Source organism: Blennius ocellaris (assembly GCF_963422515.1).
Source record: "Blennius ocellaris genome assembly, chromosome: 4".
Classification (NCBI taxonomy): domain Eukaryota; kingdom Metazoa; phylum Chordata; class Actinopteri; order Blenniiformes; family Blenniidae; genus Blennius; species Blennius ocellaris.
This window is the reverse complement of record NC_137653.1, coordinates 20,408,265-20,429,318: the sequence shown is the minus strand read 5'-3', so window position 1 is coordinate 20,429,318 and position 21,054 is coordinate 20,408,265. Positions and strand designations below refer to the sequence as shown.

Sequence of the window (21,054 nt, the reverse complement as noted above, 5' to 3'; positions counted from 1 at the left end):
GCGTGTTCTTTCTTTCTACAACAACAACAACAACATCTATGATGACGACAGCAACAACAACAACACATTAGCTGTCCAGAAGATGATGCCAGCAATACATAGCAAATCTGAAATGTTGCTCAATTGAGAATAAAATATGGGGTTTATGAGATTATTGCTTTATTTTCCAAACAACAACTAAGAAGTCATGATATGGTATTAAATCAGCAGGAAGATATAATACAATTACAAAAATGTACCATCGCAAGTGTGTCTATGTCTGAGACCAAAGACCCTGCTGTGTCATAATGGTTTGTAAGCAATAATATTATTAGAAAAATATGTTTCTGCTGCTTGGTATTTATCCTGTCCAGCTTTTAGTTGGACGAGCAGAAGATGCAGTTTGATGGAAGGAAGCAACATTTGATCTACGTGGTTAATAAGTTAAGTTCACTCAACTGTGCTGAAATCTACTTATAAGAAAATGTTAGTTGTCGTACACTGCTGTAGAACCGACTGTACTCTCTGTGGTGGGAACTCTTTATTGATGCTCAGTCACAAGCAAACGCCTGGATCACAAAACATGGCGGGGTTGTTTTCCTCTGCATCCTTGTCCTGCCATCCCTGCAGACGGTGTCAGTGAGGCAAGACAAAAAAAAAATAATTATAAATGAGATTTGATTATGTCCCGTCACATCACATGTGTAGTTTACAAATATACCTGGAACAAGAAAATGCTTTGTATCTTGTAAGTAATTGGACTGTAAACACACTTCATGGTTCACTAGTCATAATTGTTTCCTGTTTCTTCTCAGGAGCGACACAATGGATTGGAGGATATGAAGCCCAGTGAGGGAGATTTCCCTCGCAGTCTTGAGAATGCAGTTAGATTTAGTGAGGGGCCGTCTGCTGGAGAATGTAGGAGAGGAGCTTGGCCCTGCTTGAGAGCCTGTCTTATTACAGCAGGTGAGTACGCACATCCGGTACAAACACATTTCTTTCACTGCAGGTCTATGTCGATATAGTCCTCAGGACTGTTTTACAATGTTGAACTTGTTGCCACAGTTCTTCCGACATGAAGGTTTCAGAATGTACATTAAGACCACTGCTCTCCATGTGTTCTATCAAAGTCACCCTCATGACCTTCACTCAGGTAATCCTGGTGTAAAACTGCTTTCTTTGTAACTTCCTTGTATATTTGTGTATCCTCCACTTTTAGTTTCTTCTCATATCTTGCTCTCGTGACTGCCTGAAAGATGTCTCTAGTTTGACTTAATAATACTGCTCAGAGAGTTACCTTCAGTCTGAGTGGTGCTATTTAAATGGATGTGGTTCTCCGTCACGTGTTTTCGTTAAATGCTGGTGAATGTCAACTAAAGTGTTTCTGGAGGATCTGGCTGTGGCTGTGTACCAGACAGAAAACAACTATATTCAGAATAATTTCAGGCTGCCAAAGTGTAACCGTGCTTACTTACTCAATCATAGTGTCTGTGTTTATGCAACTGCATTCTGTGTGTGTTCAGTGGAAGAGCAGTTGTTGGGCCAATTGGCTGAGGAGCGTCCAGAACCAGCTCATCATCAGCATCATCAGCAAAGCCCAGATGAAACAGAAGCTCAAAGAAATTGAGACTTGAGATCTTGCGTCACTCCAGCTCCACTGGAGGAAACCCAAATCTGCGGAAATCAAGGTGAAACCAGATGAGAGCTTTATCTCTAATGTTGTGTCTAAAATCCTACATATACAATAATCTTTTATTTTATTTTTTTTACAGACTTAAAGTGACAGTGGCAGAAAAGACAGAGCAGGACATCGATGGCGGCCGTTTGTACTGTTCGATGTCGACCCAATGTATCAGTGATCGCTGTGGTTTCCTGGCATCTTGGCCACTGTTGTTCTTTATGTGTACATTTAAAACTCCGTCGCAAGTTATATTTGTGTGTATATTTGGCTGCAGGGAAGCCCTGTCAGGCCAGTGGGACAGAGAGGACTGACATCCTTGCTCAAGGTCTGCAGGACCTTTATCTCAGCTCAGCCGGGACGTTGTTTCACAGGGCATCAGGTCAAGGCCCAATTTGTATTTTGTCCCGATGTTCATGTAAAAATGTTCTTTCTGCTGCGATACAAAGCTGTACTTACAGTATATCTGTAACTGTGTCAAATGGAAATACTGTTGTTTTTTTTTGTTTTTTTGTGTCCAAAGCAATAAAGGTGGCTGATTGTAAATGCAGTTGTTTTTTTAAAAATAGCATGTTTAAAAAAAAACAACAACTTTCTCCTGATGCCAGATTTCTGTGGTCTTCAAGGAGTCCTCCTCTTCCTCTTCCTCTTCCTCTCCCCTGATCTTTGTCCACCCCCCGCCCCTTGCACTGAGCCTTCTGCAGACCTGTACAACTTTACTGATGTGATGCAGTTCTACAAGAAAAATGAGCACCATCTCCTGGGGACCAGGCCGGGTTAGTTCCTGAGGGATGTTGGGAGTTCTCATTGCCTATTTCTAACACACTGCAGTAACTTCCATTTTGGTTCAGCAAGGGCATTTTCATTTGCCTTGTTTAGGATGGACACCAGGGTGCTAATTATTCCCTCGAGTTTTGACCAATCAGTAGGACAGTTTACCAGTGGGACTAAAAAAAACAAAAGAAAGAAAATTTACAACATTTATATGTAGTTATTAGGGAAAATGTTTAATCATTGTCCAGCTCTTCATTTTGTAGTGATCTTTATCTATATACCACTGTGGCTTTGTTTATTTCTTCATTTGCAATTATGTAAGTTAAGAATCCTGTGTTGAGTTTTGGTCTGATTTTGAATTGGGAACCTTTAACGTTTGTTAAATACAGTGTTTGCTGCAGGGAGCCGTGCTTTTTCCAGCAGTGAAACTATTCCCTCTGCGACTCACTCCATCAGTACAGATTAAGATTTTATCACTTAAATTAAAACCTTTTAAGCCTAATGGCAGAGCCCTCTTTATATATATATTTTCTTTCTTCCAGGACCTGTTTGTGTGTTTCTGGGCCCCTGGGGCTGAGACCATGATGCACGCTGTCATGGAGAAAGGTCAAAGGGTCTTTTTTCACAACCGTCACCTGGCACCCAGCTGGAGACCTTCTCTGGAGGGACTTGAAAGTATCAGACCAGCAAAGGACACGTAAACGTGCTCCACAAACCACTTCAAGCTAAAAGCATTTCCCTTTTATAGTATCAGGATCTTTCTTCGCTGTCCGTTCCATGGAAATTGTTGTAAGGTGAACAAGGACCTCTGTCAGTGGCTCACAGGGCTTCTCAGCAACAGATTTCCTCTTGTCCGTTCTTCAAAATGTTTTCAAGATGATAATTGAGCCTCTGACGGGGCATGTAACAGACGAGTGGGACACACGTTGTCGACTTGGTGTGCTGGAGGACTTTCATTGTCCCGCTGTTCTGACTGACCGTCATGTGTACTCATCTACCGGCGGATATAAAACACAAAACATAGATCACGAGGTGAAAAAAACACGGAAACAATAAATATACAAGATGTTTTTCATTTGCATAATTCAGGACACACAGAAGTGGTGACTCACAATTCAGTGGATGTATGATGATGTGTGTTAACTGAGCAACATCACATTATAGGCTTATTAATAAATTACACAGAAGAGTATACTATGAAAAGCAGGCAACACTCTATATTGATTGAGAGCTTACATTTACAATTATAGTGTGGAAATATCCATAATCAAATACACTACAACCTTGACACATTATCATTTAAAATATCTTTCAAACGTAAAACTGTCAGCGAGAAATAATGTTTTACAATATTTACTCTGATATGAGACTATTTCCAAGAAGTTCTGAGACACTCCTTAAATTTCCACTAGTATAAGTTTGTTAAAAAGCTTGTATAAGTTCTCAGTAAACAAATATTTCTTTCTGTTCTTTCTGCTATTCTAAAATAATAATAATAATTCATATTTTGAATTTCAGTTTGCCAATGGTCACTTCTCAGAATCTCGGTGACATTGTTAAAGCCCTTTAGTTTATATAGTTTAGTTTATTTGTTTATTTGAGCAGTACACATTCTGCTTAAAAGGAGTGGGCTGAAGCAAGAAGCTTATGAGCGCCCACCCCCAAACTCAGAGCAACAAAAAGTACATTCCACACTAGTATAGAAAGAACAAAACATCAACAAAAAAGAACCTCCCACATTTCAAACGACCATATCAACACGGACCAAACTTACAACACACACACACATGCACATGTACGTTGATCCTACTTCTCCTCCTGGTGGCAATGCATTTCTTCCTCTCTGTATATTTCAAAAGTCTTTTGTTTGTATTTATATTACAAAGTTTACTGGTGACATCTTCTGAACTGAAGCTCATGTCCTGCAGCCCATTTAACCGTGTCGTCTGGTATGTGGGAAGCCGAGGCGAGACACACTATTACACTACTTTTTGGCATAATTTCCTGGTAACATGTCTTTAATGCACTGAAATGACCAAAAGCTAATATTACTCAGAAGTAATTTTCTATATTTTTAACTACGACCACACGTTTCTTATTCTATAATTACTAATCTAACCAGATGAACAGTGAATCCTGTGTGTTCAATGTTCAGTTGGAACTCTACTTTTGCTTCTCTTTTTTCCAGACTTACTCACCTCCGAAGTCCTCTAGAATCCCGAGGATCAATTTCCGTAAGAAATGGATCGCCAATGGCATTCCACCTGTTTTCTGGATTAGTGGCTTCTATTTCCCACAGGCCTCTCTGGCAGGAACCCTCCAGAATTACGCTTGTCCCTCCTGAATCTCAATCGATATCGCCGGGTTTGACTTTGAGGTCTGATAGTTTGCAATCTATTTCTTCCAGCCAAGCTCTGATCATATATCATATTTTCTTAAGCATAATGCAACGGATTGAGAAGAATCCTTCACATACGTGTGAATCTATCTCTTGGATGGCTTTGAAACATTCCTATTGCTTCTCCCTCTCAGGTAATTATAGAGTCAATGTCAGAGATAAGAGAAATACCGACCGCTGGCTGTTACATCCAAGGTCTATTCCTGGAGGGGGCTCGCTGGGATAACAAGGCAGGTCAGCTGACCGAGTCCAGGCCCAAGGTGCTTCATACACAAATGGCCATCGTCTGGCTGGTTGTCAACCACAAACCTGCACAGTCTACAAGACCCTCACTGGTCAGTGCAGACACTCTCCTGGAGAGTTGACAGGGTCACCTACATTACAGATTACTCAGTGTTCATCCATTTGCAAGTCTATGGGCAAAAGCAGGTTGAATTAACTCATATTGTGGGTAAATGCTGCTCAGACTTTGCTCTCTGCAAATGTTGTGACTAAGGAATGGGGGTGTTTGCTCGAGTGTTTGTGTGCATCTCTTTTGGTGGTTTTATTACTTACCCAAAATAGACTCCGGTTAGTGTCACGTTTCACGAAGCGTCTCAAAGCGCAGCCCTGTATTTTCCACCGGCAGCATGAAGCCAACACCTTGTACCGGCATGTCAGACTGCTAAGAAACACTTAGCCCAGAGCGGGGCTGGAAAAATACAAACCATTCACCTTTCTTGGTGATGTCATGAATTCAAATGTGTGTGTGTGTGCTCTTGTCGGGACTGTGTCTACCGCCGGCTGCTTCAATGGCGCTGCCTGCAAATCCAGAGACACTGGATCAAATGGGGAGTTGCCCTGTGCACTGGATAACTCACACAACACACACACACACACACACACACACACACACACACACACACACACACACACACACACACACACACACACACACACACACACACACACACACACACACACACACACACACACACACACATGTATATGTAATAATGTTTTTGTTTTTAAAGAAATCTACTACTGTTGCATTTTGCATGTTTTTCCAAACTCACTGTGACGGTATGGCTTTGAGGCGAGTTTGATGACAACAAGGCAGATATCTTTCATGGGATTATTATTGATATCTCAGGTGTGTTTGGGTCTGCAGCTTATAATGAAATTATGTTTACTTACTGCAGCCTCTTGGGGACCAGTTTTGGTTCTTATGTTACCCACCCCGGCTTTAATTAATAGTTTTTCCCACAATATTAGAATTTAACAGTTATCAAGTCATTCATATCTTTGAAAAAATCCACATAGATAGATTCCGCTGTGAAAGGAGCAAAACAGGAAGGAACCTCCTTGGCTCATCACCGTGGTCCTGGTGGGGTCACTTGTCCTCCTCAGCGTCTACACACTATAAGCTCTGAGCTCCACCCGTCCTGCTCCTTTAAGGCTGCAGCTCCAGCCAGTTGAGAAATATGACTTTACAGAGGATGGGTGGTGCTTAAACAAACAGTGACAGCGACTGGCCATGTGAATAGAGCAGCGGGACTTAAGATCGCCGGGAAACCGAGATCTCCAGAGGCAAGATTACTGTCAGCCCCGCCGTCTGTGTCTCTGTAATTTCATTTTGTTTCCTTTCACTCTGACGTCCTGGATGATTTACCTCTCCCTCCAGATGACCGGTAAAGTTGATTGATCACTTTAAGCACTATATTTGATGACCACAGTTGGTGTTTGAAGCCAATCTTAGTGAGGTTACTGTGTTGGCGTCCCGGACGAGCGGGCGCGTCAGGTGGTCCTGAACCTCTCCGCTTTGCGCACTTACCGGCGGGCAGAGCGCGCAGGAGTCACCGCAGTATTCTGGTTCCTCGCGGGTACTCAACCCTGAGATTCAACGAGACGCTGTGAACATGCTACAAAATGGAAACGGAAAGGAAAAACCTGTGCGGGCGCCAAAGGCTGAGGAGGAAGAGACGGAGTCCCCGACCGTCGTTAACCCCAAGGCGCAGGACGCACCGCCGGCCGCGGACACCGACAGCACGCACTTCCCCATGCCCGCTTACCCCAAACTGGAGATAAAGCGCAATGCAGTGACGGACGATTATAAGATCTCCTCTCAGGTCCTGGGCTTGGGGATCAATGGGAAAGTCCTCGAGTGTTTCAGTAAGAAGACTGGACAGAAGTGCGCTCTGAAGGTATCCAATTCATCTGACACCTATTATGTTATTCACTCTATTGAAGGACATCGTTCATTCATATAATTACATTACTTATCGGAAGTTTTTCCTCAGATTTCTTTTTTTTTTTTCTCAAGATAATTTCAAAGTAGAGCCGTTTTTACGTAATAAAACAATCACTTGTAACATAAGTGATAACTAATGGTTACCAGTGTCTAAACTGGACCAATTCAGAATAATGGCTGCCATCCTGTCCCGGAAGTACTCATATGTTAATGACAATGTCGTATTTGTGTTATCACGTGTAAGACAAGTTTGGGCTGTATGGATCTATAATATTCATAAAGTTGTCTTCATATGCAGACAAAAATCATGAAAAACAACAACAACAAAAAAACACACATCTTTGTGAGAAACCTTGTCATTTTGAAATGATTACTTATTTCTTTAGTGAGTGGGTCCCTCTTAACTGGCATGTGCCTACTGCTCACATTAAAGGGTTGGTATGTGCTGTACACCAACATGTGGACAGTCTGGATCTGATCACAATTCTTTTTTTTTTCTTTCTTGGAAATTCAGTGGGGGGGGTCGGATATATCACAAGTATTTGGGCATGTGGGCAACCAGCCTTGTGTCACGTCACACAGTTCATAATGGGTTTTGATGATGGCCCCCTTTACTGGCGGGCCAAGAGGAAATTTCGGGCACACGTTCACACACACGCACGGACTGTCAGGCTGTATAACAGTCACCTGTCTCTATAGGACAGCGGACTCTGAGAGATTTACAAGCTTACAATAATCCATCTGGATCTGAGCTGTCAAAGCAGGCAGCAGCAGCAGCGTCACACGCAGGGCTGGAGACCCGGGCTGTGAGACAGAAACAGAGACAAAGGATAAGACAGAGATGAACTAAAAGTACAAAATAGAAACGCACTAAAGTATGAGGCCAAAAGTGACGAGCGAGAGTAGAAAACAATGGCTGCTTGAAACATATTTCAGCAGCGAGACTGGTAAGTAAAATATGTATGGAGCCAAAAAGAAATCCTCAGACAGCTTGGGAAATTCAATCAGAGTTGAGTTTTGGTTCCAGAATCGATAGCAGAACTGAAACAGTGAGCTGGATACACGATGCCTCAGACTCATTCTGTGGGAAGGGTTTTTCTGTTGGTAATTCGACTGTTGCCCGGTGCTTGATAGACTTCAGCTTCCATCTGGGAAACCCTGTATCAGGTCAGTGTGACACAAACAGTGAGAAAACACAGTTAAATCCCCACATTGAGCTTCTCACCCCACTCACTGAAGATCTTATCGAAGGACTTTTGAGACACAAAAGAATACACAATTGTACATTTTTCTTATTTCTGTGTGTCAACGCAGTTCTTTCTCTGACATGTGGTGATTTGCTTGTGAAATGAATTTGTGTGACAGATTCTTCATCAACGTGCACTTTCGTATTTACAACTCTCCCAAGGCAAACGTAAAACTACATCACTTAACATCAATCGGCTGATGTGTAGCGGGGTGATAAGGGTTAAGCAGCTCACTGGGTTTTTAATTAAGTGTTGCTGCGAGCGCTGCACTTAATGGATGGTTATAGGTTTATTCTACTTTATAGCAGAGCTGGAAGGGAGCCATACCTTCAATGTAATTAAGTTACAGTCATTGACTCTGGGCCAAGAAGCAGAGAGAAAGCTCTTTGTTGTGGAGAGGACTTCTTGAATGCTTCTGGTATTGATTACGAATATCACTGAAAACTCTAGTTAGTGTTTGTTCAATGTAATAACCGAAACCAATCTGGATTGAATAAGACCTTCAGATTTAAAGTTTTTATCCCCATTAAGCGTTGGAGTTCAAAACATTTGATGGGATTTTCCTAACAGTTAGAGCCCAGACAGGCTTTATGCTTTTAGGACCTTGTTTGGACTTTAATCACAAGGTTTGCTGTAAGCTTTACTACAGTGTGCTCAAGTCCCAGAAAATCTTCGGTTTACTCGTGTCCAAATGAATGTGTTTGTGTGTTTGGTGAGTGTTTATATTATTATTTTCAAAAAGCTTCTGCATAGTCAGTCAAACATCCTAACCGTCACATATACTGTCATCCCAATCAAATTATTATGCGACTGAAGCGTTCAACATGAAGATCTTCATAAATGCATCATGTCTGGATGTTGACCAGTTACTGTAGCTGTGTGCCACTTTCTGAAACACTTTACTGTAGATTTTATGAGCTGTACTTTATTGGTGGAGGTTGTAAAGATAAACCACCGTTTTATGAAGCGACGTAGACCAGCACTCTCATATCAACTAATATTTAATTGAGTGTAAACATATTGCAGCGGTTGAAGTGTGTGTGTTTGTTGAATGAGGATGTTGTCAGAAGTAATGTGCTTTTGAAATGGGTATCATCTCGTAGGGGTGTTTTTGTGTGTGTGTGTGTGTGTGTGTGTGTGTGTGTGTGTGTGTGTGTGTGTGTGTGTGTGTGTGTGTGTGTGTGTGTGTGTGTGTGTGTGTGTGTGTGTGTGTGTGTGTGTCGTTGTGCGTTAAGCTCCTCGTGACACAGTTGTACTTGGCGTTAGGGCCAGGATGTGGTTGATTGGTTTGTGAGTCTCTTGTAAGACGTTCACCCAAAGATTAGCAAAAGTCCATCTAAAGATTAACTCTGGTTGTCTGGATCGTCTCTACGTCGGCTCCTGCTGTGTTTTCTTTATCCACACAGTCCTGCTTTATTAGTCTAATTAACTCTGGTTCACTGCAGGAAATTAAGCAAAGCTGCCCACAAAACCGTCCACTCTGATTGAAGCCATAAAGCTATAAATGACAAAGCAGAAACAAGCCTGCCTGCTGCTTTGCTCCAATACGTGTTCAGCTGCTGGGGTTAGACCAAAAAAACCCAAAAAAAACGTATGCCTGTTGTAGAAGATCAGACGAGTGAAGTCACCGGAAACATTCAGCTTCTGCTTTCTGTCAGTGTCCTGCTCTGAAGTTTTCACTTCCTCTTAAGCTTCAAATATCGAAAACGCAATGTTACGCTTCGGAGTCGCCACTTCTGTCATTTAGAGTTTCCAAGAAACGTCTTTTTCAGCCTCCAAACGACATGAAAGTGGAAATTGTTCTTTCATATTTTGACAATGTGTTAAAACACCTGAAGCACAACACGGACATACTGTGTGTGTGTGTGTGTGTGTGTGTGTGTGTGTGTGTGTGTGTGTGTGTGTGTGTGTGTGTGTGTGTGTGTGTGTGTGTGTGTGTGTTCAGTTTTGTGCTCCAGGCTCACAGTGTGACCGGACTGGCCTTGTGGACACCAGGAGATCCACCCTATTACTGTCACATCCCAAAATAAACAGTGACTGTATGCTATGTCAGTGGCGTGTGTGTGTGTGTGTGTGTGTGTGTGTGTGTGTGTGTGTGTGTGTGTGTGTGTGTGTGTGTGTGTGTGTGTGTGTGTGTGTGTGTGTGTGTGTGTGTGTGTGTGTGTGTGTGTGTGTGTGTCACATGGCCAAGCAGCCTTAAAAATCACACGTGTGTACTCCGCTTACATGTTGAAGGATTTTTTTTTTTGTTCCTACTTTCAGTTCAACATTTGTTATTCAAACATAAACTAGCAGTTATTTGAAGAAAACCATAGCTGATAAAGCTATTTAAAGACTATGATATATAACTAACACCATTTATAGATTAGTTTTTGCCCAAACTAAGAGTTGTCTCTGGTTTTGGACGTACACGTTGACCCATTGTTTTTTTAAACACCGCATCACATTTTCTGTTTTGACACTGAAACTTTCAATGTAATAGATTTGAATGTACATTATTATAAAACAGCTGTAAACACTAACTATAGAGAAGTTGAAACTGGATTCGATTCCCACTGAAAAGTTTCCAAACTCTTGAGCCGCGTGTTTAACGCCTTGATTTTTCACCCGGATCCAAACCTTGACCTCAAAGACTAAATTTATCAAGCTGCATTTTAATTGTGCAACACGGATGCGCCAAAGTAAATGATTACTAAACTGTTGTAAATCAAGTTTCCATCCCCTTTGCCCCCCCCCGTCTCTCCCAGATCCTATACGACAGCCCCAAAGCGAGGAGAGAGGTGGAGCTCCACTGGCGCGTGTCCGGAGGGCCGTACATTGTCCGCATTCTGAGCCTCTATGAAAACGTGCATCACGGGAAGAAGTGCCTGCTCATCATCATGGAGTGGTAGGACTCACATTTCACCACCTCTCCAAGACGCTTCACTCGCCCCCGGCTGGGCGCCTTCCTGGGAAAGCAGCTGTTTGCTTTCTACATTCTCGGATTTGGTGAAATCCAGTAGTCTATTCCGTTTTAATAATATCTCCATTAATATATAAAATATTGCTTTGAAGGTGAGAACGGCGTCGATCTTTTGTCATTTCAAAAAGCAGACGCCACACAGAGCAAATAATGGTGACTCATTCTTTTTGGTGTCAGCTTGAGAGGCTTACACGTTACACGTTCCCTCGATTCACAGCTCTGAGCAGCAGTTAAAAAAAAAAAAAAAAAAAAAAAAGATTTATGTAACTGGCTATTGTGACAAACCTTTTATGAACAAAATGTCACCAGAAGAAAGTAGCTTACACCTGTTTTCACAGATTTTTTTTTCTTTTGAGATATGCCCACATTTCTCTGTGACGACAATTCAAACTGAAAGACCGATACTTTTTCTAATAGACATTTTTGAACCTCGTGTATTTTTTTTCTGCAAAAAAAAAAAAAGAATGGGAGGAAAGTTTCACTCTGACTTTCTATTTCCTGATTTTAAGATGAGTTTTTATGACATCGCCGTATTCTTGGAAAATATAAATAAAAATCCAGAAGCTTGTTTATGGGTCATTGGGATTGGAAGTGATCCTGGGTCACCATGGGTGAATTACAGAGTCCAACCTGGACAGGTCATTCATCTCTACAAACAGTTTAGAGTCACTTATTGTACTGACACACGTGTGTTTGACTGTAGGAGGGAGGACGTATGTCCAAAGTGAATCTGCACACGGGCAGAAGCGATGACCTCACAGTAGTGCCAGTAGGTTCGTACAAGCTAAAGGTCAGTCCTCAGACGTGACGCTCCCCAGAGACAAACACGGAAGACGAGTTCCATCTGAGCTTCATGTATCATGACAGAATGTCCATAATAATAACTCCGACGACAGTGTGAAACTGTGTGCTCGTGCCCTGACACACACACACACACACACCCATGGTGTTGAACTCTGAACGTTTCACAGCCCTCTTTTCTCATTTCAAGAAAACTAAAAAAAAAAACTATTCTGTGAAAAAGACAGAAACCATGCTGAGGCTGTGAGAATGTTAAAGAGTGACAGATTCCACGTCCACACCTTTATTGACACGGCAGGTGTTTGTGTTGTACCATCTGAAGTGACCTTGTGCGTGTGTGTGTGTGTGTGTGTGTGTGTGTGTGTGTGTGTGTGTGTGTGTGTGTGTGTGTGTGTGTGTGTGTGTGTGTGTGTGTGTGTGTGTGTGTGTGTGTGTGTGTGTGTGTGTGTGTGTGTGTGTGTGTGTGTGTGTGTGTGTGTGAGTGAGATTCTCCGTTGCTTCCTGTGTGAACGAGGGTCAAAAGAGGACGGCAGTCATTCAGCCCTCCGTCCTGCTCACATTTCTCTCCCAGCTATCTGTTCATCTGTGAATCACACAACGTAGACTCTTAACCCACTGCACACAAAAGCACCTCCTCTCTGCAACCAACCCTTTTTCTTCTGAGGAACGGGAGGGAAAGTTTCTGGTATTGGAAATTACGACTTGCTATGTAGTTATGAAAGAGAGGAGCAGGGAGCCCCCCCCCACCCCCCCCCACCCCCACCCCCACCCCCACATGACGATAATTTACCGGTTTCAGCACTGTTGAACGTAGTGTGATCATGAGTCATGATTTCTATAGGTGCTTTCCTGTGCTTCTGTTCCTCTGACTGAGTGGAGGATTTCTCTTCTCTCTCCTCGTTCTCCGCACTGGAGTATGAAACACAGTGAAGACCGACGGTGTCAAAAAATATAAGGGATCACATAAGACCCATTTTATTCTCCGTGGGATTTTTAGCGCGTCATCTTTTTCTTATCGTGGTTCACCGACATTCTGGTTTTCTATTTAGTTCACGGCACATTTTAACATTTCCTGTTATGTCATTTCATGTTTTTTTTTTTTTTTTAAAAACCTAAGAAAAACCCACCTGATCAAAAAAAAAAAAAAAAAAAATCTTACAAAATGATCCTATATATCAAACCGTGAGCTGTGTTGGCCTCATTTGTGTTTTGCGGCTTGAGGTACATTTGATTTCGTGGAAAGTTTTTAAAAAGTGGCGGTTTTGCTCATGCAGCTTCCAGACCTCTTGTCTCAGTTCATCTTTGTTGGTCTGTCTGTTCAGCTTCTGTCTCCTTTGTAACAACCTGATGAGTATTGTTTGTTGCTATTCTTCTAGTATTATGGACTCATGTGACTGTGTGGGTTTAGTTTCCTCCACTCAGGCTCCAGGTGTGAGTCTCCAGACCAATGTGGCTTTTTGAACATGTGGACACTTAATAACATTAAATAAAAAAAATGAATCGAACAGTTATATCAAAAACTGCAAGTAATATTCTTGTTGTCTCACATGATTATTGTATATGTTTAAAATTCACAAAATGCATGTTCGCTGTTTTCATTTCTAAAAAAAAATGCATCCTCTGTAAATGATTAAAGAATCTGTTATTATTTCTGTTCTTCACAGCTTCTTATAAAGAAAGAACACATTTTTGGAATTCAGATTTAAATGAATGGATTTCCATCAGTGACTTATCTCTACCATTTTGCATGTTTGTATTATACGTGAGTAAACTGTACATGTTAAAAAGTAATTTTTTGGGGGGGGGCCAAACATTCCTTCTTACAAACCGTCTTTCAGTAGTTCCGAGGGAAAATGATTTTCATGAGGACTTCTTAGAATCCGAAGGATGCAGCAACTCACGCCTGGATGGGTTGCTATTGTGTCTCATACAAACACGGTAAATGATGACACCGCGTCTGACCTTCTACGCCGTGTGTTTGTGCAGCATGGAGGGAGCAGAGCTGTTCAACAGGATCCAAGCCAGAGGAGACCAGGCCTTCACTGAGAAAGGTGAGCACTGGTGGAGGACGGACCACGACATGAACGAAGACGACACGCAGACACAGACACACTAGAGCCCAGTGTCGAGTTCTGTCAGACACTTGAGGAAATGTGAAGGATGCAGATATTTAGAGTTCCAAGTTTTTTTTTTTTTTTTTTAAAGCTCTTAAAGAAGTTGAGCAGTGACCAAGTGAATCCAATAAGAGGACATTATTGAGATTTGTTAGGTTTGTTCCAAACTTCTATTGTCAACTTGATTCGACTGCCATTATTTTTTACTGCCGCTGATCTTGCACCTGTTAATTACACAACGTTGGAATCGTTTCTGGTTTGAGAGAGTGTCTTGTTGTGTTTCCTCCCAGAGGCATCTGAGATCATGAGGGACATCGGCACCGCCATCGAGTTTCTCCACAAGATCGACATTGCACACAGAGACATCAAGGTACCCAGATGAAGCCAGTGAGCTCCGCCATGAGCCGCGTGACCACGTCACTCAAACGTTGTTCTGACTTCCTCTGCAGCCAGAGAACCTGCTGTACACCACTAAAGACAGAAATGCAGTCCTCAAACTGACAGACTTTGGCTTTGCTAAGGAGACTACACTACACAACCCTCTTCAGACCCCCTGTTATACGCCGTACTACGTGGGTAGGTTACTTATCCGCACCGATCCTTCGTTTAAAGCAAAAGGTCTGAGGCTTCAAGAGCTTTAACAGATGTTTTAAAAGGAAGAAAGCCACGGTTGCTGAGTCATTCTTTTTCCTGGTGCGGCACACTCCTAATCTCCATTTGTATATTGTCGTGTGTGTGTTTATTTGTCGATAAGCTCCTGAGGTTTTGGGTCCGGAGAAGTATGACAAGTCATGTGACATGTGGTCGCTGGGCGTCATCATGTACATCCTGTGAGTACCGGTCGTGTGGTTGGGTGGAGGGCCACGTGAGACCTCCCATCAAATGTTGTTTTTTTCCTAACAATCCCCTCTGTATTTAATCTCCATGGTGTGTGTAGGTGACTCATGTTTGTCTTCTCAGGCTGTGTGGCTTCCCTCCATTTTACTCCAACACGGGCCAGGCCATTTCTCCAGGGATGAAGAGGAGGATCAGGATGGGTCAATATGAATTCCCCAATCCGGAGTGGGCAGAGGTGTCACAGGAAGGTGAGGACACTTTTTACAAGGCACGCATTGTGAAAATGGTGAATTACATGCCAAACCAATAGAGGCTCTTCAGCCTAAGTTTGCTTCTGCCTTATTGGAGTGCAAGCTACCCCTTATCACGCCTTCTTCCTGCTGCTGGAAATAAAAAAAAAAAAACCTTGACTCACTGCGTCACCACTGTACATGCCCCCCCCCCCCCCCCCCATACTTCATTGGGGATGTGGTGATAATGGTGGCTTACTGTTCAGAAGTGATACAACAAATCATTTATCGCAAGATCAGTGACTTTATCACACTTTCCATGCAGTACAAGTCATATGCGCCCGAAAAATGTCACGACACTGGGGGTGTCAACATAAGGTCGTGGGCACAAGAGGCGGCCTGCAAAAATATATTAACTCTAACAAAAGGTCAGCGCAATGATTGAAGGAAAATTAACTACAATATGTGGATTATATCAGTGTAATTCACTAAACGGCAAATAGATTTGATGTAAAAGTTAAACAAATTGAGCCTCTATTCATTAAATGTTACTGGTACAGTTTGATCTCTGTATACAGAGATGTTTTCACTATTTGCGTGTTTGATTATGGCAACGTAATATAAATGTTGGAGATGGTTGTAACAATAGGGATTGCTGTTATATGCAAACTATACAATTTCCCCCTATGAAATAGTTTAACAAAACTTCTTCAATGTTAATATTTTTCTTTTCTTTTCATGAAAATCTGTTTTAGATGCTTGAAAAATATAAAATGTTAAACATCTTTAATGTTGTACGATGTCTGTTGTTTAACATCTGACGCTGAATGCACAGGTTTACCACACACACACACACACACACACACACACACACACACACACACACACACACACACACACACACACACACACACACACACACACACACACACACACACACACACACACACACAGAAAGAAATATTACATCATGTTGATTCTGCAGAGTTAAGTTGATGTCTAGTTTTGTGGCTGAGATAAAACATGTGGTGTGTTTGATGCTGAACCCACCACACATCCCTTCCTCATGCAAGATGCAGTTTTAAGCTCAATGCTGAACTATTATTATTGACTGTTTTGAGAAGCTGGAAGAGGTTCATCAGCTATTATGATTTACACGGAAGCATTTATCTTTCCAGCTTATATCCTTTAACTATTGACTCATATAAAGTCTATTATAGTCTATTTTTATAGCTTTTAGTTGGTCCTTGTTGCATGTACTTTATTACTTTTATCTAAAACAGGGAAAAAGAAGGTGTTTGATTATAAATTAATATTAGTTCCACTGTGCATTTAAAATTTAACGACCATGATTTCTTGCATGCTGGGAAGTTTTAGTCTCTTTTCCTCCAACCAATTTCTATCTTTCTTTCTGGGTCTGATCATCTTTATTCACTCACCTTAAATGGATATCTCCTCCATGTTGGACTGTTTTGGGAAGATGTTCTCTTATTTCCTTTTACATTAATAAAACCAACAGCAGGTGATGCTGCGTAAAACAAATATCTCAGAAAACCAACCAGCTGGCGTCCTCGTGTGAACGAGCAATGGCAGTACAGTATATGACTCCCTGTCATAAATCTGTCTTTTCACTCACCCTCTCACTTCCCTCTCTCCCTCTCACATAATCCTATTTGTTGTCTAAGTAGGCCAGTCTGTCCCCGAGACCCGGAGAAGCTTCACAAGACACCATAGTTGCAAGTCTGTGTGTCTGGCTGCTGTTAATGTAATTATGTTTATTTACGTTTAGCAAAAGATCTGATCCACCAGCTCCTGAAGACGGACCCGAACGAGAGAATGACCATCACTCAGTTCACGAACCACCCCTGGATCAACGTCAGTACCTGTTGTCAGTATACGTTCATTCCACTGCTCCCTGGCTGTTTTTGACCTGCGTGTGTGTATCCGTGCTCTCTGCAGCAGTCCATGGTGGTCCCCTCCACTCCCCTCCACACCACCAGGGTCCTGACTGAAGATAGGGAAATGTGGGAAGACGTGAAGGTGAGAGGCGTGACAACACTGCCCCCCTCTGGTCGTATTGTGGTACTGCAGAGTCAATTGGAAGCGTTCACTCTCGGCCTCGTCAGGTGTCCCAGCTTTTGATATTTTGTGGGAGGAAAATACGAAATACTTATGTAATGAGAACGCTTACAATATTCATTCATTCGAGGCTCAGGCTGAGATAGGATGTCTTACTTGTCACACTTAAGGCCTGTTGGCCAAAACCGGCCCACGAAATGGTCAAACTTCCAAAGAAAACATCGTTGTTGTTTTTTTTAAAGACAAATTTCTTAAGAGCAATTTTCAGCAGACACAACAAAATACTGAGACCTGAGCTGAGATATCAGTGATGCTGCCATGAAAGAAACCTCCCTCGTTGCTATCAAACGAGCCTCAAAGCCATGCCGTCAGAATAAGTTTGTGCCAAATACTTTAGTAGAAGTATTTTTTGACACTTCACTGTGTTTTGCACCAGAAAATATCATTAAAACTGGCTCTATGTTAAGATTGTATTAATTTTCAGGAGTATTTGTTTGGGTTCTGTAAAAAAAAAAAACTAAATATTGACATTTTCATCATGTATACTCTGAACCACAACAACAACAACAAAATACATAATCAAAGTTTAATTTCAAAGATTATGATGGTACTATTATACCTGTGCAACCAACTCAAGATGAAATTGTGCTGTATGTGGCCCCTGAATAAAATGTGTTTGACACCCCTGGTTTATTAATCAGAGCACGTCGTCTTCCAATCCTGAGGATCGATTGCTGCCCCTTCATAATTATTGTTCACGTTGCATGGCAGCACACCTACAGTTTATCACCACCAAACAACCTGTAACTAATGATTTTTGATCAGTGGGAGAAAAGCAGTGTACTAGAAGAGAAAAGCCACACACCCAAAACTGAAATTGATTAAACCAATGCGGTACCTCGCACCGCCACCAGGGGGGATAAGTGATCACATTTAGTTCAGTTAAACAATCAAGCCACTCAAACCTGAACATAAAAGGAGCTGCCACTTTTCTATCTGGATAGAACGAGGTGGACGATGGGACATTTCCCCACACACGTTCAGTGGCTGTAAATGATGAGTGGAAAGACACGTTCCTTCACAGCAGCTGAAATGAACCAATCGTCTGAGGAGATAAGGTCTGAAAGGGGCATTCTCTACAATGATAGGCACACAATGAGCTCTGTTTGGTTCTGCAACGGGCCGAGCTGTGTTGTGCAAAAATTTCAGATTGCACTCTTGAACAAAAAAAGAAAAGAAAAAAGAAAATAGGATACAAACTTAGCACAAAGGTGCCATGTGTTACAATGAAGGAGAAATACACGAATAGGGCATTGAACTCCTGCTTCCTGCAACTTCAGACACTCACACCTTCAACCTTCTAAATGTTTCCCCTGTGCAAAAGTTATTAGATGAATGATATTATTTTTAATATATTTCTATGTAATCTTTGGTAAAAAACTGATCAATTGATGGAAGTTCAGTTAAATGCATGATTTAGAAACAAAGGCTAAGTCAAATATGTTGTCAAAAGATTTGCTTCATATTTTGATGCTACATGTCATTAATTGGCAGCGCGGTGAGGAAACACTTGGTGCCAAATTTACATTTCTCAGCTTTACACATGTGCCGCCCACGCTCAGGTTATTAAAGCGTGGTTGAGTGTTATAAATCATCTTTTTTTTTAGTGTCACGAAGGAAGCTTCATTCTGAAACTGCTAAGTCACTGACGTTCTGCTCAACCTGATTTTCTCCCTTTGTGACTCTCTTCACTCCCTGCAGGAGGAGATGACCAGTGCCTTGGCCACCATGCGCGTGGACTATGACCAGGTGAAGATAAAAGACCTGGACACGTCCAGCAACCCTCTCCTCAACAAGCGGCGCAAGAAGGCTGCCGCTGGGGGCAAAGGCGGCTCCACGGTCTGCCAGAGCCAGTGAGGCTTAAATCCAGGGCTGGACAGAAGCTCGGGGCAAGGAAAAGAAAAAGTTATATTTAAGTTTAGCGAGCTGCTTTGGACTCGTACGAGACCGAACTGAAAGGACATTTTAGGAACGGCAGCGTCACGGCTGGACGTTTATAGGACACATCGACACACGTCGTCACCTGTTTTCTGACAGAATCCAACACGTCTGCTCTGTTTGTAAACTCTTTTTATGTTTGTATGTACTTTGTAGAGTTCCCCTGTTTGTAAGCACAGCGCAGACGTGAAGCATTTGTAGTGATATATCGTGTATTTCAATACCTGTTTCAAGAGGTTGCCTTTTTTTGCAACTATGCATATATGTGTGTGCAGATCCCACAGACACACGGGGAAAACAATCAGACAGACTGTGAAACCAGAACACTGATTATCACCTGTGTTGTCTTAAGAATGTCTTTCTTTAGCTGCCTTCTATTCAGGATGAAAGCAAAGTCGGACGCCGGCTCTCTTGTTTAATAAACTGAAACCTCTGTAATGACTCATGATTCAGGCTCAGGCAGATTTTTTTTTTTTTTTTTTATTACCTGAAAACAAAGACAATGAAACTCTCGGTCACTGTGAAATACATTTTCACTGTGTCGCCGCAGCTCCAGGTTTCCAGACAAGGTGCGTCTTGCAAGCGGCTGTGAGGCAACAGTTGTGCGTTTGCGTTGTGTCACTTTGCTTGAGAAATTCCTCGGGTGTTGATATGGGTTGAGAAAAGTGCTTCCAGTAAACAGAGCCTTCCAAGTTCCCCCTCAACAATAAGACCAGAGCAACACAACAGAGCTTTTTTCATACGTCTGCTTCATTTAAACTTTTTTTAAGTAGTGCTAAAGTGAAAATGTGTTGTTTTCCCGTGGAGACGTTGTTGTTTGTCGCTGCGTAGTTCAGGCTCTGTGAGTTAGCCATGAGTAGCAGCTGCTTGGGACACGGCCATCTGACTTCGCCTGCGAAAGGTCAGCATTATTATGTTCAGATTATATGGTAAGAACCTTTCCCCCACTTGGCTCACACGGACCCCGCTGTAGCATTCACACAGTGGGTTAAGAGGAAGCAAATCATAATGCTGCAAGAATACAGGGTCGGCCATAACTGGGCTTTTAAGAGACTTTTAGGAGGAAAAAAACAAACATTAAAACAAGTCTCACGGCATTTGGAGTGGACTTTTCCTACATGTTGCAACCATTTCGTCACAGCGTGGCATGGATGAGAATTTTTTTTTTTTTTTTTCCCCTTTTGTTTTCAACAGGCTCAGTCAGTCATGGTGTATCACCAGCATGATGTTGACATGAACTGTGTCTCAAACACTTCTTTCAAGATTTGCTTCACGAAACTCGATAATCCTCTTCCGGCACCAGCTTGCACACACCGGGTGAGTTTTGTCAGTGACATTAAAATAGAAGACCTGCATCCAACCGGCGTTGCCAGGTCAGAGGTCAGAGGTCAGGCTCAAGCTGAGGTCAGCTTTACTCAGCTCTGCACTTCAGTCCCTGGAATGTGTCATTCATCATTTTTCAGAGAGCTCGTAACTGAAACTTCAGCGGAGATTCAACATTGGATCCATTCATTGTCGGGGTGCACTCATTTCCTGATCGATGACGCATGAGTGTGGAAATTGTTTATATTTTCTTTTTTTTTAATCTCTTAGTGTTCAACTTCCCTGTAGCTCGCAGATTACCCAGCAGGCTGTCGGAGGTCCTGTCATTCCTGTCAAATTGAATGTAGAAATGTTTTCAGCTCATCCGGTGAAACACGTCCCAATTAAAACAGCAACAAATGCAA

General features: G+C 42.2%; 1 protein-coding gene across 1 annotated transcript; it reads left to right on the top strand.

Moving 5' to 3' along the window:
* The first annotated feature begins 6,339 nt into the window (after positions 1 to 6,339).
* On the top strand, positions 6,340 to 20,371 carry LOC308129317 (MAP kinase-activated protein kinase 2-like). The gene is made up of 10 exons (XM_080495229.1): positions 6,340 to 7,012; positions 11,054 to 11,193; positions 14,056 to 14,120; positions 14,474 to 14,553; positions 14,633 to 14,759; positions 14,938 to 15,013; positions 15,144 to 15,268; positions 17,040 to 17,125; positions 17,210 to 17,290; positions 19,091 to 20,371. Exons 1-10 carry the CDS (start codon positions 6,728 to 6,730, stop codon positions 19,244 to 19,246), a joined length of 1,221 nt encoding a protein of 406 aa, XP_080351355.1. The 5' UTR covers positions 6,340 to 6,727; the 3' UTR covers positions 19,247 to 20,371.
* Positions 20,372 to 21,054: the final 683 nt, after the last annotated feature.